Source organism: Cyrtonyx montezumae, unplaced genomic scaffold (assembly GCF_038088225.1).
Source record: "Cyrtonyx montezumae isolate F1298 unplaced genomic scaffold, pur_monq_1.0 scaffold_2, whole genome shotgun sequence".
Lineage (NCBI taxonomy): Eukaryota > Metazoa > Chordata > Aves > Galliformes > Odontophoridae > Cyrtonyx > Cyrtonyx montezumae.
The window spans coordinates 59,784,542-59,809,002 of record NW_027071936.1 but is presented as its reverse complement, the minus strand read 5'-3'; the positions used below and the strand labels follow the sequence as shown (position 1 = coordinate 59,809,002).

The 24,461-nt window shown below is 40.8% G+C and overlaps 1 protein-coding gene across 2 annotated transcripts in view; it reads left to right on the top strand.

Moving 5' to 3' along the window:
• The first annotated feature begins 1,501 nt into the window (after window positions 1-1,501).
• HGFAC (HGF activator) overlaps window positions 1,502-24,461 on the top strand; it is a 40,871-nt gene continuing 17,911 nt past the window's right edge. The window contains exons 1-7 of one of the 2 annotated variants that reach the window (XM_065735873.1): window positions 1,502-1,608; window positions 2,738-2,792; window positions 4,613-4,709; window positions 10,072-10,145; window positions 15,582-15,716; window positions 16,665-16,796; window positions 18,122-18,232. In XM_065735873.1, coding sequence (XP_065591945.1) covers window positions 1,543-1,608; window positions 2,738-2,792; window positions 4,613-4,709; window positions 10,072-10,145; window positions 15,582-15,716; window positions 16,665-16,796; window positions 18,122-18,232 — 670 coding nt within the window. In that variant the 5' untranslated portion in view covers window positions 1,502-1,542. Of the gene's footprint in view, window positions 1,609-2,737; window positions 2,793-4,612; window positions 4,710-10,071; window positions 10,146-15,581; window positions 15,717-16,664; window positions 16,797-18,121; window positions 18,233-24,461 lie in introns of those variants that run through there. The other variant, XM_065735872.1, reaches the window with a different exon arrangement.

Sequence of the window (24,461 nt, the reverse complement as noted above, 5' to 3'; positions counted from 1 at the left end):
GCTTTAAAAAATATATGTATTTCAGGAGCCTAGATAGTAAACTATGTCTATGAACCATTGTATAGGAGTTTCTAGGTTAAAGCCTGATGACCTACGTCAATAAATGAGGGCAGGAAGTGGAAACCTATGTTCAGGCTTTGCCAGGTGTCCCCAGGCAGCCCAGTCTGTCTGCACCTCTTATTTCCTATTTTTAAACTGGAGAAAAATATGACAGACCTGTGTCATTAATCTATGCTGAAGCTTTATTTGTTTAAAGTCTTCAGCCAACAAACAATGCATAAAGGCAATTTTTTTCCACTTGTCTATTCTTTGCTGAAGCGTGGGGAGACAATTTCAAATCAACCTGGTTCCTGCTCTTTGAAGCCTTACTGTCAGTTGGAAAGTTTTGTCCATAAATCTGTGTCTGCATAATTGTACTAACAAGAGCTGCTACTTTGATGACAGACACAGCAGTGTAATAGCACATCCAGTGGAAATTCCCTCCAGCACTATAAACTATCATGGCAAAATGGCGTTGGGTTGCTCCACTCAAGCCCTGGGCCTTACCACCAGTCTTGTTGGGTTAAAACAAAAACTCCCACTCCCTCCATAGCTGTGAAACTTCAAAGCGTAGAGCAAAACTTAAGCAAGGACTATGGGATTCTGTCTGCTGCTGCTGCTCTGTGTATTTTGGGTGTGAAGAGGTGTGGTCCCTGACTGACAGTGATGGCTGGCAAGAGTCTCAAGCACAGGCACAGTTATACCAGCCAAACCTGTGGATTTTGGTTGTGGGGCAAGGTGGGGCTGAAACAGACTCTGCTGGTGAAATTTCAGTTTTGGCAATAGTTTCTGCATCCCCATTAGAAGTGCTTCCGCTGTGCATATATCACAGCCAAGCACTTACAGGCTGAGGTGGGCTTGCTCAAGTGGCTGCAGAAGGGAGATCTTTGGTATAGCAAATGTTTTGTCATTGATGTGTGTTCTCTCTTTCTAATTCTCTCAATCTGTTGCTAAAAAGACTGTTGCTGTAAGTCACAGTTGGGCAGGTAACCATCTGTTAATGAGTAATTCCTATGCCTGATATTGGCATTGATCTGTTCAATGTTTTGCAACACAATGTTGTTTTCTGAGAGGGCTTGCTGGGAGCTCCCTGTTGTTGCCATACTATCCTTATGAGGAGAAAGATGGAAAGTGTCTGGGTGCTAGGCAGCTCCTAATGACAAGCAGCATTGGATCAGATGCTCTAGACGTGCCCTTACCAACTGCTATGTCCCACGGAGGAAGAAAAAACACTGCTGATCAGCAGCCGGGGTCAGACACATGGTAAACTCTTCACTCTGCAGTTTAGGCAGTGTATCTCGCTACATGGCATTCCCATCTACCCACAAAGGCATTAATGATTAACAATGATAAGAGCTCTGCTTACTTAGAGAACTAAAATACCCTACAGTCAAAAAGATTGCAGTCCTTTGAGAAAACTCCTTGCTTATTCACCCTCCTGCTTCAGCCCAGCCCTGGAAGTTTCCTTCTGCCAGGCAAAACCTCAGTGAGAGGGGAGCAAAGATGAAAGCCTGTGCTCCTTTCATTCTCATCTTGGCTCTGGCTCTGAGTGGTGACTGTATGAAGAAGGTAAGTCTGATTGCTCTGCTTTGGAGTGGTGGATCACTGACGTGCTGCCTGGCAGGGCAGTGCTGCCTGGGGCTGCATGAATGACACCACCAAACAAATGGAAAGGAGTGCTTCAAACGTGGAGGAGTTAGCTAGATCAAGGCCCACAGCAGTGCTGACTAAGCAGTGTTTGTACAATAGCTCGTCCCTTGGGCATAGCTGGTAGCCCAGGCCCACACTTGTGTATCTGTGTAGTTATTTTTACTTCATCAGCTAGATTAAAACTAGCCCAGATGCACATAAATGTTCCTATAATCCCAATTGTTCAAGCAAAGTAGAGAAGTATCTCCTTAGACATTGCATGTTGTGACAGAGGGGAATATTCATGTTGCCTGTGACAAAGCTCAGCCCTGGCTGAAGCCATCATAGACTGCACAGGTCAGATGGAAGCAGTGTGGAGTCTGAGTGCAGAAATTGTTTCTTCCACAGAAATGATCAAACTCTGTCAATTTTTCTTATCAACTTTGCCTTATTCTTTACTTACTGCATTCTCTTTCTGCATCTATGTTTTGCTGTTGACTGTTTTCATATTTCTTTTTTTTCTTTTGCTATAGATCAGCTGTCAGCACCTTTGGAGGCAGCAACACTTTATGTGTATTTCCCATTTTTTATTATTTCCTCTGGTTTTTGATCATCTCTAATGAGCTCTAATGCTTTCTGCTTGCTGATTGGCAAACCCAAATAAAGTTGAGATTGCTTTTTACCTAATGCCCTGAGGGATACAGCTAAATGGCAGGAAAAGTCAAATCCTATGGTATTATTTGTAACTGTGATCTGGTCCCAGAATACATACATGCATTTTTCAGAGGGAGATAGGAGATGTGTCTCTTGGCAGTAGCAAGATACAATGAAGCAGAGCCTCAGTCTTTTTTGTCTTGCGCTGGGTTCTCCTGGTTTAGCATAGACCTTGAGCTGACCAATGTTTATTTACTCCCATTCATCAGATTGCGTCCCAGCTGAAATCAGATGCAAATGAGATCTTTGTGGAAGAACTGAAAAGAAACACAGTTTGTGGACACATTTTTCCCTACAGGATGGTTCCCAGAGTGAATTTCTTACTTCAACACATTCTTTCTTCTTCTCTTTGTAGCACCACAAATCTGGGGGAGGAAGAGGCTCAAAACATGAGTACACTCACCTACAAGGTACAGAGTCAAAATCAATAAGTTTCATGACAGTAAGAACGATCTGCCTGTCTGCATCCATGCTGTGCAAGCCTGCAGTAAGCCTGTCTTTGTTTCAACATGAAAAAGGATTATAGAATGGTTATGACTATTAATTTCTGTGTAGATGTGAACTTGGGATTAGCTCAGACATCCCAAGTAATTTTCCTCTAGGTGGGGATTAATGTGAAGGTGCTGATGTGATTTTCATTTTTCTGAGCTTTTGTAGCTTACATTCTTTCCAAACATAGTGGGGCTGTGATATACAACTCCCTTTTTTTTTTTTTCCATCAGAGCTGTGTCTACCCTATACTTTAAAGTACATAAGCAGCTCTTTGTATGTATGGGTTCTGTTTCTGCAACTGCCCTTGATCTCTGTGTGAGAAGAGGGTTTGAGTTCCATGCAATTTGCTGTGTTGCATTTGTTTTGAAAACTAACGTTTCAGACATCCTTGCTGCATGCAGACATCGCAGACTTCCAGTTTTAAAGCTTTTATTGCCCTGTGCTTTTGCTGTTGTGGTTTGTATGAATTGGGCTGTTACTTGTGTCTTTAGCTTGGAATAGTCCTTATTGACCTTTGGGATTAAATATGTCTTCCTTCTCAGTGGAATTACTTTCACAATGTTCTGGCTGCTTATAATGGGAGCTATCAAGAAGCAAAACTAAATATCTGAACATTCACCCAGTTAGTTAAGACAATGAAAACTAGGCTTCAAGAAGAGATAGCAGATGGGGTAACAATTTTGCACTGATAGACACAGTGATAGCCGAGGCCAATAGGGTGACCATGATTTCAGCAGGCTAAGAAGGCTTAGACCACAGGGATGGGATGTTTTTCACATTGTGCTGATAACTGGCCTTGAGGTGATGTGTCAGGGCTTGCAAGGGTTAACAGATATCACAGTAGTATGCAGGAGCTCCAGCTGTGACTGCAGGGGTAAGCTCCAGATTAGGAGGATGATGTCATACCAAGAAGTGGAAAAAGGCATTGCCTCCATCCTCACCTCCCCCAGCAGATGATTTTGGATTCGTGATCCTGATTCTCAGAACAGATTTCTTGACAGTTTTTCTTGGTCTTTTTGTCTCCAGCCTCATCCTGGTATTTTTTCTGCTAGACTCCCACTACCCATTTTTATGCAGCTATCATTGACTTAGCAAATAGAACACTTGCCCTTCTCAGATTCCAGTCACATCAATTTCTCTATACTTATCCTAAAGGGATGGTGGTATGATCAAAATTATCTGTCACCCCTACACCTTTAAAGGCCTCTTTCCCCTGGCTGTTTCTATTTCAACTTGTTCAGCCATGTGCCTTACTTGTTTAAAACAAATGTTACAAAGTGATAGGTAGCCTGGAAGGATACTACATCAGAAATCAATTTAATATGCTATTACAATACTACACAATTAGAAATGACAATTTCAATTCATGAATATAATTGGCATTTGCTGTCCTAGAAATTGCAATTTATTTTGAGCTAGAAGTGCTCTGAGATATTTACCACAGAGCCAAGTGCTCTCAGCTGGTTTAGTAGTTATGAAGGACCATGTGGGATTTTAGACTTTTTCTTAAATAATAGAAGTTGTAAAGGCACAGAAACCAATGTATAGCTGAAAAACTTGAAGGTATCTGTCGCAGCACGGGGGTTGGAACTTGATGATCCTTGAGGTTCCTTCCAACCCAAGCCATTCTATGATTCTGTGATGACTTCCGATTTAGTATAATAACAATGTAATATATATACACACACCTTTAGGATGGTGTTAGCTGCATAGTGAGGTTTATATTCTTGTATTGCAGTGTTTACAGAGGATGGAAGTTTATGCACATTTCCTTTCCGGTATGGTGGTAGACTTCATCACTCATGTGTATCAAATCTGTTTTCCCGAAGGAAATGGTAAGTTAACATTGCTCACAAACAAGGACAGTGCTTGAAGGAAAACAAAATGCTTTTAGTGTTTTTGCCTTGTTTTTGTAACCTTTAACATGGGTTTGTTCTCACATCCACTGAGAGCAATAATACTACACTGCTGATGCTCATAGCCCTTGGATCAAAGAGCACACAGAGGGGAACAAACCCTGTTGTGAGATACCTAACACCACGGAAAGCTTAGCACCTGCAGAAATGTTTTCTTCTTGGCCATCAGATTGGTAACAGCTGGTACAGAATGAGCTAGAACAAGGAGCTAGCCACTGCTGATGGCAAAAGAGGAGATAAGGACCACCTGTAAGCAATGATCCTCTATTGAGGCATCTGTTGATTTGTGAGGACTGTATTGATATTGCTGCAGGGACAAGGTGATCTTTGAAGAAAGCTGGCTTTCTCCCTCAGTGCTTATTTGTTTTATCCTGATTTGCGTCAGATCCTTTTTATGTGGTGTTGTGCTCCTGCTTTTTTGGGTAAGGAATCATTTTATTATTATGCTTAAGGTTCCTTATTTTGGATAATGGCTATTCTTTCAGATGTGTGAGTTGTTATGAATGCTTATTATTCTTTTAGGGTAAAGGGTAGTTAGGTGGGAAGTCTACTGTAGCAAGTACTGAATAAACAAGAGTACCTTTGTAGACGTATCTATATAATGGGCATGTTAGCAGACACTGTAGGTAAATAAACAGGAAACAAATGGATATCAGTAATGGGAAAAATATCTATGTGTGTCAAAAACACGTGCATAAATGTTCTAAGGATTTAGATAATATTTTATAGAGTGTGTCTTCCTGGCCCGTACAGGACAGAAGTCACAGTTTTTATATCGCATTGTCTGATTTTTAAAATTTTTTTTATCTGTATTCTCTTTTTGATGGTACGTTTACTTTAAGTGTCAGTAGTGGTGGGATATAAACTGCAAAATGCTACATGAAAAACACTGAGAACCTGGAATAGGCTCTGAGAAGGACAACAGAGCTGTGAAGGGTCTGGAATGAATCTTATAGGGAGCAGCTGTGGAAACTGGGACTGTTCAGTCTAGAGGAAAGAAGATTCAGGGGAAACCTTATTGTCCTCTATGTCCTTATAGGAGGTTGTGGTGGAATGAGAGACAAGAGCCTTAAGTTGTGCTGGGGTGGTTCAGGTTAGATATTGGAAAAAATTATTCTTAGAAAGAGTGGTGGTGCGTTGGAACAAACAGAGCCACCCTCCCTGGAGGTGTTTGAGTGTCAAGATGTGGCACTGAGAAACATGGTTTAGCAGCATGGTGGGGATTGGTCAACAGGCTACATGATCTTAGTGGTCCTTTCCAAATCTTAATGATTCTATGATTCTTTGTTGCAAATAGACACAGAGCTTTGGGCTAAGAATCTACTAAATCAATACAGTCCAGAAAATAAAATCTTCAAGAAAATGTGAATTCAGGAACATCTTTGCTGAAGAAAAAGAATAATTATTTTTCTAGCATGGTATCTGTCTTTGCTGGACTGTAGCCACAAAGAATTTGACTTTCAGGACCATTTAATCTCAAGCAATGCTTAAGATAAGTCTTGTTGATTACTGATGCTCTGGGTATTTATTTTTAGCAAGTTAGACCACAAAAATGGAAAGGCAGAGTATGTATGAGATCCAAGGTTACAGCATGCCTTATAGGTGACCTTGGAGAACTTGCAATTGCAGCTCTTATTTCTTAAAAAGCCCTTTAGAAGCATGGAGATGAAGAGGATGGCTGGAGCTATTTGGTTTTGACAGATCATTTCACCTTTCAGCTGACCTGCTGGCCAGTGTGTACTCTTCTTTCACAAGCTAAAAGCAACTCAGCATGTGACTTTGGGCACACAGATGCTGGGAACAGAGCCCTGAAGGGCAATGGGGAAGCGTACCCTGGGCATGTTTGTGTGACCTGGAACCAGCCTGTGTGGGACTGGTGCTGACAGCTGATCCTTAGGGGCAGGCAGCAAGCAAGGACAAGGCTTGTCTCCCTCCTTCTCCTGATGGCCTGTGAGCTGCAAGCAAGAATGGAGACTTGGAGACTGGGGACAAATGCAAGGATACCAGACAAGGAGAGAATGCTGTTTGGCTAGTTTTTGAGTACTTTTCTTAACTTGGGGTGTTTCTGTGCCTTATCAGGCTTAAGGTAGTGCTGGATTGCATACTTAAGGAGTCTACCTTCTTAATCCTTAAGGTATGACTCAAAGCAGGACTTTATTTTGGCTTCTGTTGGCTTTAGTTATGTTATATGTATTCTTATAGTACCTATGGTGCAAGTATTATATTAAGCTTAATGAAAAGACAGTCCTGCTTTAGAAAGCACTGAAGGGTAGTGCCTATTTTAACACAAAGGAGGACATCTCATTTATGAGATGTGGTGTTGATTTGAAAGACAAAGTGCGTTAAGATCAGAAGCGACTCTAGGGCTTGTAACATTAAATATTTCAACATAAATCAGGGTTCTGATGGCAGAAATCTCTTCCTATTTACTCTGAGAGCAACAAACAACATGGTATCTTTATAAATATTCATCAAAAACAGAGGGAAGAAGACAAAATAATTGCAGTATTTGAGTAACAAACTTTCTTTAACAGCATCCTGTATTGCATTTCCCTTTAATTATAATCTGTTTTCACAGATAATTGCCATTTAGCAGTCTCTTGCCAGGTACTAAAGATATCATGTAAATTTGCCTTTTATGTTCAAGAGGACTAAAATTAGCTGGAAGTCTTGCCGAATTTTGTTCTCGCCTCTAAAAAGACAAAACAGTGTAGGGACAGAGAAACTGAGGACGCAGTAGACACTGAAGAACAGTGAAGAAGCTTTGAAGGTGTGTTGATCTAGTTCCATGGAGTAAAAGGAACATGGCAGAGAACACAAAAAGATGATACAAATGTGCAGGAGACCTGACAGCTTGGGGCAGGATTAATCTTTGTTAATATCACCTGGAATTGTGTGAGAGGACCAGTGGCTTGTGGGAAGCCAGTAGAAGAAGCAGTCAGGACCTCTTATGACAAAAAAGCATTGAGGAAGGAAAGAAGTATTTCACTATTTGCTTAGAACTTGGTGTCTGCTTGACAGAGACCAGAAAGAATTATTTTTCACGTATTTGTATCCCCTAAACTTGCTTACATTCATTTTGACAAATATTCAGTTCTGCTTTTAGGTGTACATGGAACCTTTGTCTTTTGCCTCTCCCGTGCTGCCCGGTGTAACACCTCTCTGCTAAATTAATAATAATGCCAGTCAGAGAACCTTGATTCTTCATTGTTACTGAAGTACTCAGTCTGAGACTGTTTTGCCAACATAACACAAGTGATGCACTACTGAGAGTCACTGTAATCTTCATATGCTGAAGACCATCCCTTAAAAGAATGTGATCTGCTTCCCACCTGAAAAGTACAAGGAAATTTCCACTGACTCCCTCAGATAGGCATGGACTTTAACACCTGTGGGAGAACTGTATCTTTAAGAATATATCACACATTAATCTGTTTTGGATGGTTCAGTAACTTTCTTTTTATGAACTTCATATGATTGAGGTTTCCTAACTTGATGTGCACAGCCTATTCAAGTGCTCCACAGAAAGTAAAGCATTTCAAATACCATTTAACATCTAATTAAGATCCATTGTAGGGCAGTAAATGTGGCAAATGTGCTCTAAGATAAAATTTTGTTCTATCTTGTAAAATTTTGGGGTAGAAAGATAACACAACCATTCAGTATATAATAAAATTGCACTTGATAATAATAGATTATCTGACATGTTAAATCAACTCCTGTTACTTTCTATGCCCTATAGCCACGCATTTCCTTGAGTAGTGACAGCAAGTATAGTAGATATTAATTTTAGTATCGTAGGTTCTGATGATCGTTTAGTTTTGAAAAGGTCTTCAAGATCACCAAGTCCAACTGCCAACCTGACGTACTGAGTTCTGGCACTAAACCACATCCCAAAACCATGTGCTTGATTCCAAGTATGGTTAGGAACAGTGTTTTGGTTGATGGGATGCCGGGACAAGATGTGGACTTGTGGAGCTAAGGTTTGGTTCAGTCACTGCTTGTCTGACCTTGAGAAGCCTACGTCTACCTCTGCAAGAAAGGAATATAAGCTTAATATTCTTTGGAGCGTAATGAATCTTGGAGACAACAGAGGGATAAAGGCAAGAGAAGAACACAGACTTCACAATCGTCTTAGTCCATCTGGATGGTGCTTTGGTAATGTTCCTGAAGTGCCTGTGGGGGTGCAGGATTCAAAAGAAATAAGGGGTTTTATCTTGTGTCTCTGGAAACCACCCCCATGTCAATTATTTCCTCAATTTGTCAGGCAAGCTGAAAAGTAGAAATATGTTAAAGGAACTGAACATAAAATATGTTTGCCACTGAAAGCAAGGAGAATGTCTATCTGCAGGTAGTCTCTTGCCTCTGCAGATCATAAAGGCAACAGACAGGCATGAGAGAGTGGTTGGGTCCTGTTTGGCTTGTCGTAATGAATATGGGAGACGTTATTTATTTGCTTCTGTTTAGTTTTTCATTTCTGTCTTTAGTTTTCTAATCATAGAAACAGAAAGCAGACTTCCCCTCCCCACGCCCTCCTGGAGGATTAATTGGAGATCTCAGGTCCTGCTTCCACATCTCAGTCTGTATTTAATTTGAGATAAATGAAGCAGAGTCTTTAAAAAAACAACAACAAAAACAGAATAAACCCACAAAAATACATACTTTTTTTTCCTCTGGTGTTGAGAGTTTGAATGAAATGGATGCTAGTTAGGAAAAAAGAATGAATATGCGAGTAATCAAGGAGCCCAGGACATATAGGTTGGGTATCATGAAAAAAACTATTTTCTGAAAGGATGATCGAGTGCTGGAACAGGCTGTTCAGAGAGGTGGTTGAGTCGCCTTTCCTGGAGAGTTCAAGAAGCATTTAGATGTGGTAATAAGGGACATGTGGGGAAATACTGGTGGTAGCTGGATGGTTGGACTTGATTTTGGAAGTCTTTTCCAACCTTGGTGATTCTATGATAGTACCAGTGCAATTGTGTGCTTGGCCCTTTCTGGACTGAGAACAAAAAGAATGTGCCTGGCTATACTGAAGCAGTGTTTTCAAAGGCACAATGGTCTGTAGTAGCCCTAAGCCTGTAAGTCTTCATAAGCATCTTCTCTACAGGATTTTTATCTAAGGAAAAAAAAATTTCCAATATGCCGCACACAGCAATGAGGTTAATGAGCTTCTCATGATTACCCTTCACGCTCTGTGATTGTAATGGAGCCTCTTGATTCACCTGATGCAATATCCAGACTCTTTGAAGTTGTGCTAAATCGCTCTTTTCATTCTTTCCAGGTGTTCAACAACACATAACTACGACCGGGACAGGAAATGGGGGTACTGCACGTTGTCGTCCATAGAGCATTCAGGTAAGTCAAGCCATTGTTGAGTCACTCCACGTGACTGCTTCCCATTTTCCACATGTAGTAGTATTCTGTGCTTTCTCTGTGGCTTTTAATTTGTGAACACAGAACACACCTTCACATTAAATGTTTCCAAGATCTTCCTGTGACTCTACGGAGCATTAGGCTGTGAATACCAGTGTCTTTAATTCATTGTTGATTAACCTGAAGCTGTGGAGAGAAATTATGGCACAGCAAACTTGGAAATCTGAGCTCCTGCTGGAGCTGAGCTTTGAGGTGATTATCAGCATTGAGATGTCTTTTAGATTTCCCTTCTAATGATCTCAGTAAGGAACAGCTCTCCTCTGAGTGATGAAGCTCTGGAACAGGCTGCCCAGAGATGTGGCAGATGCCCCCGCTCTGGAGACATTCAACATCAGGCTGGGCAGGGCTCTGAGCAACCTGATCTAGCTGTAGGTGTCTCTGTTCATTGCAGGAGAGTTGAACTGGATGAGCTTTAAGGGTTCCTTCCAACAATTCTATAATGGTTCAGTGATTCTATGACATCCAGGCTCCTTCATGTTTTGGGCTGCTAAGGAGAGAGCAAGAGGACAGGTGCTTCATTGCAGAAGTACTGAGGCACAATGACAGGGTTACTTAGCAGAGCAGTGTAACAGCTCCATCACAAGTGCTGTGATTACACACATTGTGAAAGTCTGTCTAAATGGAGAAGCCAAGGTCTGTGGCAAACTCTCCTGTCTGTGTAAGCTACTTCTAACCAATGTGGTGGGTGAAAGCACCATGTCCCAGGCATTCTGGTGGGGATCGTGCTGCCCTCAGCACTGCCTTGATGTCTGGCTCTTGTATGTCCACCTCCCCATCTTCAGTTTTCATTGGCTGACTGCTTGGGGTTCTCATTTCGAAGTATCCAACTCATTGTTTTTGTAAGGAGCATATAGTTATCTAGGCCTCGTTTGCACAGTGACAGACCACCATTGAAAGATCAGGTGTGGTACTGACCAGACTTCATGTTGCAGTGTCTATTTTAGGATCTGTATCTGAATGCTCATCATCTTCCTCTTTTCTCTTTGGAACTACTTTCAGATGTGACCTGTTTTGTTCAGTCTGTGGGATCTGGCTGAATACCCCTACCAACTCACTTCTCACTTTCAAACAAAGGGCATTTTCTGCCTTTCCCTTACAGAGTTCTCTGTCACGTCAGGAGTCTCATTGCCAAACTGATTACAATCTACCAGAGTGCTTGAAAAGCCAATGTGAGCTGAATCATCCTGAGAATCTAAAATTAAGCAGTGTGCAACATCATCATTTTAAACTTAACAACTTCAAATTATTTTCCAGCCTGGTTTTAAAACAGATTAACAGTAGATCAGAGGCAAATGACTTAATCCCATAACAAGTAGCTACACATGTGTCTTTGTGATGCAAGTATGTCAGACATGAATGCTGAATATAGACAGTTCATGTTTGCAAAAGTTGAATTATGAGATTTCACTTGCTTATTCATGAGTGCTCTCTCAGAGCTTAAAGTGTTGGAAACAGTAACTCATGCTCTGTTGTGAAGTGAATTTCAAAGGAGTGTTCCTGCTTCTCTCTTGTTAGTGTTTTTTTTTTCTCCCTCAGTTCGTTCTCAGGATAGATTTTCCAGCACTTTTCCATTTACCTCTGCTGTCTTGTTCACAGAGTTTCTGTTGTGTAGTTTCCTTACTGTTGTGACACAGAACATCTCATCATCACCTGCTGCTCCCCCTGCACAGAAAAACAGAGGAGCAGGGCTTACAGGAAGTGCACACTTTTGGGATCCAAGATAGTCAGTTTGGTCAGGATGAGTTCTTCCCAATGGAGGCTGGTTTTACTCCATCCTGCCTCTCCCCATGGCTGCCCCAGGGTTCCTCATGCCACTTCTGTTCCTCTCCTTTACCATCAATGTGGTCCTGGCAGCCTCATGAGCAGCGTCTCCAAAATGAGCAAGGCTCTGGGGGCTCTCAATTTTTGCCTGTTACCCACCACAGGGTTTGGTAAGATGACATGCAAAAAAACAAAACAAAAAAACACACACAAAAAAACCCTCATATCAACTTGCCTTTTGCTGAGGGCTGTCAATGTACCATAACCCCAGAGAGGAATTGTCCTGGCTTCTCTTTCTTCTCCAGAAAATAGAGAGTTATACATGTGAAAGAGGAAAGGAAAGAGAAAGGAGAATGAGGATGTGAGGGAAGGGAACACAGCTGGCTGTTACAAAGAAGATACTTTATTTCTAGGAGCATTAAAGATTTTGTACAATTAGATAAATAAGCCTTTACACATTGGTTCTTTTGTAAGCGTGCTTCTATTTATTTATTTTTTAAGCAGTAAGCGCTGTATTTGGACTTAAGATTTAGTAGACTGTTAAGTTAGAGGGAGAAAGTTTATGGTGAGGTCAAAAGGAAGGAGTGGTAAATGGCAGAAGGGAACTTCAAAAAAAGGTAGCAAAGCTTACCTGCTGGGAAGATAGCTGGGAAGAGAGCAGGAGTCCAACTGAATAATGATGCTTTTCTAGACGTGGAGGATATGTGATTTTATTGTGTGTGTGTGGGAGGGGGTGGGGTGTGTGTGGAAAAAAATCCAGCTAAGATATTACAATTATGAGAAAATCTCAACTGCTTTATAAGCACAGAAAAAGCAGTAAAAAATGAAATTCCAGGAGGATAAAATGCCTTTGATTATGGGAAATTTGTGAGAAGTGAGTGAACTGGGATGGGAAAGGATCAAAGGCTGAAGCATGGACTCTCTCCAGGCCTTGACTGCCCTGTGTATGTGGGGAGTCTGCTTGAAAGCACCGGAGCTGCTTACAAGTCAGTGTTAAACAAGTGTTCAGGGCACTGATCCAGAAAAATACTCCTGCCAATTTCCAGACAAAGTTTAACCACCAAACCTTTGGCTCTGGGGTGAAGCTAAGCTCTTGTATAATGGCTCTGCTGGAGGGAAATGCTAGTACTGTGCAGCACAGAGCCAGAGCTCACAGAAACAGCACCTGCAGTGCTTGTTCAGCCCCCTCCCCCAAATTAGCTGGAGCTAATAATAATATCTCTGCCTTTAGGAGATATCTGTTCGGGTTTGTGGAGGATCTGCCTCTCTTGCCTGGGAAATCCTGTGGAGAGCATGTGTGGGAGCTGGCTGAGGTGAATACAGTTGTGAACTTGGGCCAACCTGGCTGTGCATGCACAGCCCAGATATACAAATATACGCGAGTAAGTGCATAATGTCACTGTGTTTGGAACTGTCAGATCTCAGGCAGTCTGTCAATGCTTATGTTCTGACCAGGCTGCTGAATATCTGAAAATCTTGGACAAATGGCCAGAACCCTAGAGAGACCCACATTTGGAAGGAAGGAGCCGGACAAGAGTTTTTTGTTTTTTTTTAAGAGATGCTTGTACTGATATGAAAAGAAGAAGTAGACTTGCATGGGCTGTGTGGGTGTGCGGAAGAGGCTCTGTCCCATGAGGGGCTTTGAGGAAGAGCAGCCTCTGGGAAAGGTGGGTAGCAGAAACCAAAAGTTTCTGTGGGAAGGTATAGTTAGAAAGTTGAGGCAAGGCTCTTGCACCGCCTCTGAGAGGTGAAGCTGATGTCAGGTTGGGTGCCAACAAGAACAGGTTGTTTTTCCCATGAGATTTAGACATTGGCTGAACATACAAGGTCTTGGACTCCCTGTTTAATCCACAGTTACTGTTGGGCGGGAGCCCTTACAGGGAGAGTGATGTGTTCATCTGTTTTGGGAGCACCTCCTGGAGGTAGAAGTTAGAGCTGGACTCCAGGATATGGAATAGCCAGGGCAAATCTGGCCAGAGGGGTGAGTGGGATGTAGGAGGGGTCTTCAACCAGGAAATATAGGAGAGACTAAAAGTGCTCTTTGTGGGTGTAAGGAGGTGTAATCTGTACCAGCAGATGGCCTGGAGAGCAAGTCATGGTTTTGATATGGTTGGTACAGGAAATACAGAATTTGCCTTTGAGGAAACATTACATCACTACAAATTTCATAACTACTGAACAGCACGAACAGTAGAATCATTGCTGCCTTTACTTGCTCTCCCTTGATGTTATCCTTGAGTGAAACTAGCAGTGAATACACCCAGGGCTGGTATTGCACATCAATTACACCACTCTGTTCTACAGTAAATATTTTGATCTGTGCAGGGGAACTTTCACATTTCCACTGCTGTAGCCAAGTTCAGGAACTGCCTTTCATACTTTGCTTAGCTCTGTATGTGTGTGCTTGTTTTCATACATTGCCTCTTATGCTTAAACCCACTCCAGCTAAAGGAGCACTCAGATTGAGCCTCTCACAGAGGCTGAGTAGCTGCAGCAAGGAGGATGAAATGCAGGCAAGTTATTTGGCCATGTCTTCTGCATGTGCAAAACAACATACTGGTTGACTTCAGGGGAGATACGCACCATGTCACTGCAATCAGGAGCTTAGGTGGCCACCAAGGCTTCCACAACTTGCTTTGATGGAAGTCAAGCATCCATTACATTCTGAGAGAGCTGTCCTAGCACATCCCCCACTCTTCCAACTTATTTTCCAATGACTTAGAAGATTCCTGTAAAAATAGATCCATAGCTCTAGTCCAGTTTAATCCCATTTGGCCCGATTTATTTGGATGTGCCTTGCTTCAAAAGCTTTTTCCTTTGTTCCAGCTGTTTGTTCACTCTAGAGATAATTCAAGACTCGACAGCAAATTCCTCTGCGGAGGATGATCCTTGGTGTAACTTGAAAAAGAAATTCATAATCCTGCTTATTTCTGTTGAAATGCAAAGCAGGCAGGGCAGTAATCCGGGTAGAGCCAGAGCTACACCTTCCTCCCCAGTGCAAAGACACAGCTCCATCTAGTGGGCATCGGCCCATCTTCTCCTTCGCTACAGCTTCGGGTTGGCCTGAACCCATTGCCCTGGGACGTGTTATTGCTGTATAGAACAGAATCATAGAATCGTTTCAGTCGGAAGGGACCCTTAAAGACCATCTAGTCCAGCTCCTCTGCAATGAACCAGAGCACCTACAGCTCCATCAGGTGCTCAGAGCCCTGTACAGCCTGACCTTGATTATCTCCAGGGATGGGACATCCACCACTTCCCTGGGCAACCTGTGCCAGTGCCTCACCATTCTCATAGTAAAAAAAACCCTTTCCTTATATCCAGTCTGAATCTCCTCTCTTTTAGTCTGAAACTATTTTCCCTTGCCCAGTTATCTCAGAGAACATCCAGAATAGTGATTTGTTATATGGGTTTACAAAGCTGGATGAGTGTAACCGTTAAAGCAAACTGCTTTAAAACAAAAACAATATATATTGTTTGGATCAACACTGTTTTATATTTAGAGGTGGTATTAAAGCCACTGTGCATTTAACCAAAATGATAAAGGTAACCAAGCTGACTTCTAACAAAGGTTTGTCTGGCAGACATTAACGACAGCTTCTTATGTGGCTCATCTAGATTACTGTGCAAACAACCCTTGTCAAAATGGAGGGACCTGTCTCCTCGCTCATAATCATAGGACGTACCACTGTGCCTGTCCTGAGGAATTCATGGGAAGAGACTGTCAGATGAGTGAGTATCTTCTTCCCCAAGTGTTGTGCCAAGAGATATGGGCAGCAAGGAAAGGTCATTAAACTTTGCTTAATGAAAAGGTAGTGCTGTTGTGCATGGTTGTTTCTGTAGGCAGAATTCCAAATGGTTATGACAGACATCCATTAGTGACAGGACAGCTGAAAATAACTTGATTATACAGTTATATATCCAAGCATGCTCTGAGCCAGTGAGGTATGAAGCTATGGGAAACACAGAGCCCTCTTTCCCCCCCTTTGCTGTTTTTAAGATTTAAATATCACTTACTTGCTTGGAAATGACTAATGATACCATCCAATAGTCAGGGAGACATGAAAAAGCTGCAAAACTTCAGGTGACGCCTTATCCTTTCTACATATGTTAACCTGGGGCTGTTTCAGATTCTGTGATGCCAACTCTAATGCCTGTGCAGCTCCTCTGCCTGCAGGAAATGAGGTGTCAGAGATGGAGGAGGGGCCAAAAGAGTTTTGCTTCTGTTATTTCTCCAGTTTTATGTTGCTGGCACTCCCAGTTTAGTGCATGCCAAGAGAAAAACCAGGCTTTTACCACAAGACTTCCAATTGTGCTTGCCTTTGTTTAACAAAGGCCTCTTCCTACAGCTCTGTACTGCCTCCCAACATATCAAAGATGCCTTTTTCAATGTTAGTTCTCCAGCACAGTCCATCATCTGTGACTGATGCTGTAAAATGGGACAGGCACAGTGATATATCACTGATTTTATTTATTTTTTGCATTTGGTGGCTGATCTTTTAGGGGTGCTGATGTGATGCTATAATATTCATAGAGCTTTAGGAGAAAGCCAGCTCTGCCTTGAGGTCCTTAGAGTTGCTGCTATGCTGGTTTTGTGCCTTCATACCTTGGAGGATGGCTTGCTGGAGAACCAAGAAATAATCTCAGAAAGTTTGTGTTATTTTTCAAACTGCTTTTTAGAGAGATGTTTTGATGACAGTCTCTATGAGTTCTTTGATGTGGGCATGAGTTGGCCAAGAGTCAAACAAGGATCTGCAGAGCAGTGCATTTGTCTGGATGGGCAGATCGAGTGCCAGAGAGTTGAATACAAAAGTAAGTGCATTATTTTGTATTGCATCTCTTGACCTACCTAGAGTGGGGATAAATGATTGTGAGAATATAAAACCTGAGTGGTGTTATCACAGCAAGGCTGCTATCATTGTTCATGTACGCTTTTCACAACGGTCACATCCTTCCATGTGTGAGCAGTAATGCTGATCCATGAAATCATTTCCGTGTGTCAATTCTTACTTGAGGAAGCACTTAAATACAGTAAGCTGAATTTAATGACAAGTCTTAGCCCTGTCCTTGACAGGGATTGAATCCTGAACTGCAGCATGTAGAAATATGGACAGATAATATAGTGGAAGCAGTGAAACTTCTGATGTCACAAGCTGTTCCAAAACTGTAATGTGCCTGAGAGACACACTCTTCTCTGTTCTTCCCTGAATGCCCACAGTCTCTTCAAGTTGCTGTTTCCTTTGGGATTTCTTCCTAGCCCTATCTTGCTCTTGAATTTCCAGCATATTAACTGTACCTGCCTCCAGCATCCCATTTACCCTGCATTGACCACAGAGTTCCCACAACTTTAGATTCAACCATACCCATTCCTGGACAGGGCAAAGCTTATGTTTTGAAGCCTCCTCCTTGTTTTGAGGCTCCCAGGTGCCAGGAAGAGCTGGGCGTACACACTAGATTGTTATGTATCCGATGAAGCCACCACAACACTTCGCTTTGGAAGGAGAGATGGTGGGAAGCAAAGCAGTTTGCCTCACATCTCTATGTGCTCCAGTATGGCTGTTCTGTTACTCAACCCAGCTGACCAGATCCACCTCTCCAGATTCTGAAATAACTTACAGTACTGAGTAAGCTTCATAGAAGCCCTTTGAAGAAGGTATGCACATTTATTCCCACTTGAGAGAAGTGGAAGTCGAATCATGGACGCAGTTGATGGCTTTCTAGGATAATGGGAGTCCAGGAAAGTGGTAGGAGATTTGAGAAGACTTAATATTTCCATGTCACAGATTCTAAACTTTGAAGTGTCAGAATCCTCTGCACGGAAGAAAATGCAAATGTCACCATCACCACCACCAATAATAATAATCACCACCCCCTTTTACCTATTGTTCATTAGTAATATTTTTTAGTAGCTGAAGTATTTTTTATCCAATAAAAATGAAAGCAGTGAGGCAGACCTCAGTAGGCAGAGGTTGGTAGTTTCCTTTTTTCAGCTTATACCAGGTGTACATCTTGGATGAGTAAAGAGAAAATTTCCTTTAAATATATGTACAGGAAAAAGATGTACTAAATTAAGTTAAAATTGGACTGGTTCTCTTGATTACTTTGTATCTTTATTTGATTTTGTCTTCTATGTGTAGGTTGTGCTCACGATCCTTGCATGAATGGTGCAGAATGTAAAATGATTCCCTTCAGTGGGAAAACCGTGTGTGACTGCAAAGAACCTTTTGTAGGAAAGTATTGCAATATCGGTAAGTGCAACAACATACTGCAGGCAGGGAGTTTGGAGTTTTCAGCTGTGTGCAAAGCAAAGCTTTTTTTTTTCTTTTGCTTTTGCAGACATTTGCTGTAATAACTGAGGAGTCATGTAGAACTTCACAAACAACTGTTCAATGTATTGTAAAATATAATACATTCTTCTTCACTGAAACCCTGATTCTAAAAATACCCATTTCTGTCCTCAAACCTTCTGGAAAGTTAAACACAGAAGTTTTAATCTAATTACTCATGTCCATAAATGTAGTATGTGAGTCCACTTTGTAGGGTCAGGATATCAGTCTCATTATCCAGTGTAAATGCTTCCCCATGGGTTCAGGCATCTCATGCTGTCTACTCATGAAATAGGGGTTTGTGCTTTGACAAAATCTAGAAGCTGGCTATATTTGGAAGCACTGGGCTCTTGTGAGATGTAGACAAAGATAAAATACACACTCGCTGCTTGGGTTATTTTGTACTTCAAATTAATAGCACATTTAGTACAACGCATTTAACCTAAAATAATCCTTATATTACTGGTGGGTCAGGGCAGAGAAACCTGCCTTTTGTTATCTGTGTGCTAGCTCTGGGTTGCTTCTTGATGCTATGTAGTTTTTTGTGTAACTTCCCTGATGAAGATTTAACTTTTCTGACTGCTGAGACTGTGTCTGTTTGTAAAACTTCCCTGCACATTAAATCTTCAAGTTGTATAAGTGGATACTTTTCAAATGCTAAAGGTTCTAGGCATAATTTTATAGCAGACTTGTAGTCATACTAGTCCACGATCCCTTAGCTCATGGCAATGAATTTCTCAGGATATAAATCCCAAGATTTTGGTCTCATCAAAATCAAAGATGAGGCTCTTGGAGGCTGCATTGGGCACCTAGATGGTCTGAATGAGTGCTTGAGTAAAGAAAATATAATATGCTCTGATACATGAAAGTGGTATCTGATATTCCATTCTGTTGTTTTGGTGGCTGAAAAATGGTGCAGCCATGTATTCAATCTGGAAAAAAAGCCACCAGGGGAACTGGCAGTACAGATAGAACAACAAATAGCAAGAATGAATTGGCAGATTGAATGGGTTTATGAGTGGGTCCTGAACCTTGACTCACCAGGTTCTTGATTAATTGTGTGATGTGAGTTTTTGGCTCTCGGAAGTCCCTCTTTGAAACTCTGTACTTTTATGATTTTTTTGCCCCACTGGCATTTTCCCCAGGCATTACTCCTGCATGGATGTGAGCAAGAGACAGCATGTATGTGGTGCACATGCAACCTAAAATCCTCAGAGGACTGCATGCTACTCCTCTCTTTCCACATTCCTGTTTAGTTATCAGCTTCTCCTACCCAAATCTGCAATGCTGTGTGTAAACATCCACTGAGCATGGCCACGATTATAAACATCAGGAGGGCAATGTTGTGGATTTAATACTGGTTTCTGTCTCACTAGCTCAGAGCAAGAACTAAGCAGGTGCTCTATGATTACTTGTAAATAATAAAGCAAGCATTTGGTTTTCTAAACAAATGGCTTTTAGATGCTTACAAACCATCAGTGTTTGGCTGCCTAACACCCACACACAAAATGGGAACTGAAGGATTGTGTTTATGTGTCAGGGGCTTGCAAAGAAGCATAAAAATAAAATTAATAAAAAAAATCTCTTAACCAGGATTTAGTCATTCTAAATTAATGCAAATAAATTAATGCTGGAGTTTACTGACCTGATAGTGCCATTACATCAGGGTAATGGCATGCTTGTGAGAGCACAGGGAGTTGGTGATCTCACAGCACGTGGAGCTGATTTTATATATGTGAGTAATTTATTCTTCAACCCTTCAATTTGATGCTGTGAGCACAGCTGGCTTTTTGTTTTGCTTTGTTTTCTCTTTTACAGTCTTGTATAGTTTCCCTTCCCTCACAGTACTGAGTTGGGAGTTTACACTTTAATCTCAGTAGCCTCTGGTTATAACACTTGATCCAGAGAAAGCTGCAAAGTCTCCAGAATGTACTTGTTGTCTCTACAAATGAATAATTTGGAACATTAAAGCCAAATTGTGATGCAAGTATGTCTTCAGAAAAAAAAATAAAAATCCATCAGTTTAATGAACAGTAAGCATACCAAAATGTTACTGGGCTGTGAAATGGATGGTGTCTCTCTGTTGCCTTCAGCAATTGGCATCTACAAGGATAAGCAACAAATCTCCAACTATTTCTATTAGAAAAAAATCAAATTTATCATAATACCACCTTCATATATATAATATAAATAAATGCAGTGTCATCCTGCCTGAGATCACAAGATCTCAACAAGTTCTGTTGTGCCCTGATTGCTGGCAAAGGAGATAACCAAAAAGTGTAAAGAGCAGGAAACTACTGAGAATTACTTCTCATTTGAGGATTTTTCTCTGCAAACTGCTGGACATTCACAGTTAATAGAATCATAATGGAATTGTCACAGAACGGCTTAAGTTGGCAGGGATCTTAAAGATCATCCAGTTCCAACTCAATACCGTGGGCTCGTTGCCCCCCACCAGATCAGGCTGCACAGAGCCTCATCTTACCTGGCCTTAAATGCTTCTGGGGATGGGACAACCACAGCCTCTCTGACAGCCTATGTGAGTGCCTTACCGCTCTGAGTAAATAATTTCTGCCTAACATCTAACCCAAATCTCCCCTCTTCTATTTTGAAACAATTCCCCTTTGTCCTATCACTACTAGACCACGTAAAAAGTCAGTCCCCTTCCTGCTTATAAGCTTCCTTCAAGTACTAGAAGGCTCCAATGTGGCCTTTACTTTTCCATTGAACTTATCTGAATTCTGTGGAACTTCATGCCATGACAAGAAGTTCCTGAATTTAAATAGATAAGAAAAACAGCATTTTCTATTGTTAGCTTTAAACCTACTCGCTGATAGTTTTATTTCTATCCCCTTTGTACTGTGAGTAACAAAGATTAATTGTAACTTCTATCATTTTGCAGGTACCTATTTATCTGCCCATTATTTGTCTCTTTTTTCTGATGATGAAGTCCTTATCAGGGCTCAAAGCCATTATTTGCTGCTCTTATAACTTCCTTGCAAACAGTCATTATAGGTATGGACAAGCCATTCTCAGAATGGTCATGCAGTTGCTGGCAAATTATGAGCTGACTTTAAAAAATAAATTAATTATAATGGGAGGTGAAAAATGTAACATAAAAGATGTGTATAACAAAGGAGATCTATATACAGAAGACAGGTTCTAATATAGATTTCTGTATTTTCTAATAATACTGTATTTTCTAGCTGATAAAGAAGAAACTTTCAGTACTAAAGAAAGACATGCCATCTAAAAAATGTTCTATTACAGTTTATGCATATGATTTCAGGAAAGGAAATAAGATATTTTGCCAAAGTCCCTCGCCCGCATGCTATTTTAATTAATGAAATTGTCCACTTTTAATTAAGCTTGATTTGTATTAATTGCACTTAAAATGAACTTGCAAATCTTCAGGAAAAAAAAAGATTTTGTATTAAGAGAGTTAACTGTGTTCACTTTGGAGACAGAGCTCTTGATGAGAGAGCCTGGACACAAGTTTTAGGTGAAAATTCATAATTAATTATCCAAACATGAGTAGCAGTGGCAGTCTTATTGTACAGAGAAAGTCATAGATAGGGTTCAGAGTCAGTCACTTTGGCAGTGATAAGAAGTGAAAACTCGGGGGCTTGGGAGAGTGATATTTTATCTGTGGTCCAAACTGGTGTTGAGAATGGAGAGGGGATTGTAAAAGTTTGTGTGTGAAATGTTTAACTTTAGAAATATTTAGCTTTGTTGGAGTCAAAAGCTCATGATAAGCAGTTTTGATGATGCAATTGTAAAATTACTTTGTTGAAAGAAACATAGAATATCAAAAAGGAGCTGTGGTAGAAATGTTGCCTGAATACAGAGGGAAACGTAGCTTATGTGCATCTACTTGTCCAGAGGACATACTAATCATTTACATTTTTCACTTATGGAATCATAGAATCACTTGAGTTGGAAGGGATATTGAAAGGCCACCTAGTCCAACTCCATTGCAGTGAAAAGGGACTCCCACAGGTACATCAGGTTGTGCAGAGCTCCTTCAAGCGTGAGATGTTAATTGGGGTTGGATGGAAGGAAGGGAGATTTTTTTTGTTTTAAGGGATTGGTGCTTCTGGGTTTCCATGGTCAAAAACACCATTCTATTCACACTGTAGGCCTTAGCTGAAGCATAAATAGAAACACGTATATTTTGCTCCATTTCTAGGGTAAAAGCAGTTCATTCTCCTTAACATGGAGTTTGTGCTTTGCTATTGTTTTTAGTGTGGGTTGTTAGTTAAATTGGGAGTCTCATCTGCATTTTTAAGTTTATTCTTGATTTATTGACAAGTGTGCTGGTGACATATTTTTTTTTCTCTTTAACTAGCTGCCAAGCCTTTTTCTAAAATACAGATATCTTTGTTGTGCCACTGCTGACCAGAGAAATAACTCAGAATCATATGTGGGTAATTGAGGATGGGGGTTCATACCACATATTTCAATGTTTTTTCAGCCTCTAACTATCTTTGGAGATGCGTAATCACTTTACTCATTGGGTAACACAATATTTTTGCTAGCTGGGGTTTATTGCTGTTTTTTGCTCTTGTACTTGGACTTCACAATAATTCAGGTTGTCGTGGAGCTATTTAGGAAATTTAAGTAGCCTGATAATGGATGAGTTGTGGCAATTTGCAAATTTTGTGCACTTTCCATGCTAAGACAACATGCTAAGGTGAAGTAGAAAACAGAGCTGTGGAAAACCCATTTAGATTTGTGTTATGGTTGTGGATTGCATCAGATGCTAGGTTTAAAAGTAGAATTATGGAATAGAATTGTAGAATGGCTTAGGCTGGATGGGGCCTCAAAGATCATCCAGTTCCAAGCCCCTGCCACGGGTTGGTGGTCACCCACCAGATCCAGTTGCCCAGGACCCCATCCAACCTGGCCTTGAGCACCTCCAGAGATGGGCATCCACAACAGTTTTTTTTATTATTTTTCTTTTTATTATTATTGGGAAATCTGTAGAGCCTTGTTTGAGGCTTTTTGGAATAAGTTTTAGGTAGCAATAGTGTCTTTGCTAGTAGTTTGGTCACAATGAAATGGGAAATTTTTAAGGGTACTTACGAAAAAACCCTTATGTTCTCCTGTCCTTTTTTATTCTTATGGGTAATAGAATTAGAGAGACAACATAGCTTTAAAGAAAGTATGAGTTCCAATGCTAATTCTGGAAGTTTTATGGTTATATAAGGAGATGTGTTGTTTTATGTCAGAAGTAGGTTGAAGAATTTTAGAGAAGTAAAATGACAGGATAGATGAGTATGTAATTATATACAGGAAGAACTCTTGGCCACATCTTTGAGTAACTGGGGGAGTGAGGCAATAAAAGAAGTCAAAAAAAAAGACAGCAAGCCCACCCTCTTAGTGGTTATTTTACAGAAATAGTGTGTTTGCAAATTTCTGCTAAAAAAGGTACATTTGTAAAGGAAATCTAGCTCTTGGTGCTGGAGGAAAAGTTTTGAATCTTTTCTTCTGAGAGTATAGTGATAATGAAATGTTTTGCTTTTTGTTTACTAATGGTATTTTATAACCTACTGGAATGCTTTCTGATTAGTGTTTAATTTTTTTATTTTCTAGAATCTCAAAGGAAAAAAAATTAAAAGGGTAAATCTAATAATAAAGTCACTTAACTGACAAGGATAAGTGAGTGTCCAATCAGTTGATGGGTCCACTGAGGATGAATCAGTAGGCCTGATAATAACAACTGAAGGGTCTTGGCACACGATGCTGGGGTTCTGTGTTCTGTTTGCATGTATGGAGCAGAGGGATTAATAATAAAACTAGGACAGAAAAAATAAGGTTAGTATACCTTTACAGTTGAGGGCAAGTGAAATAGTAGATAAAAAGCACTGTCATCTTTTGGTATGGCTTAATGTAGCCTGGAGAGGTGAATAGGTGGTTTGCAGTGGTGAAGTGTTATGAATCACCAAGAAATCACACAGTGTAAGTTAGGGCAAGGTTTACTAAGACAAGGGTGATGAAGAGGAAGCATAGGGCACTGTTGCAGAAATGGTAATGGTGAGTTGGATTTTCATCAGATTCTGAATGATTTCCTAAAAAGCTGCTAGTGATGGTTTAATGGAGAAGAAGTAGGCTTAGTGGGCTAAGATCTGAAATGGCAAATAGTAGGAAG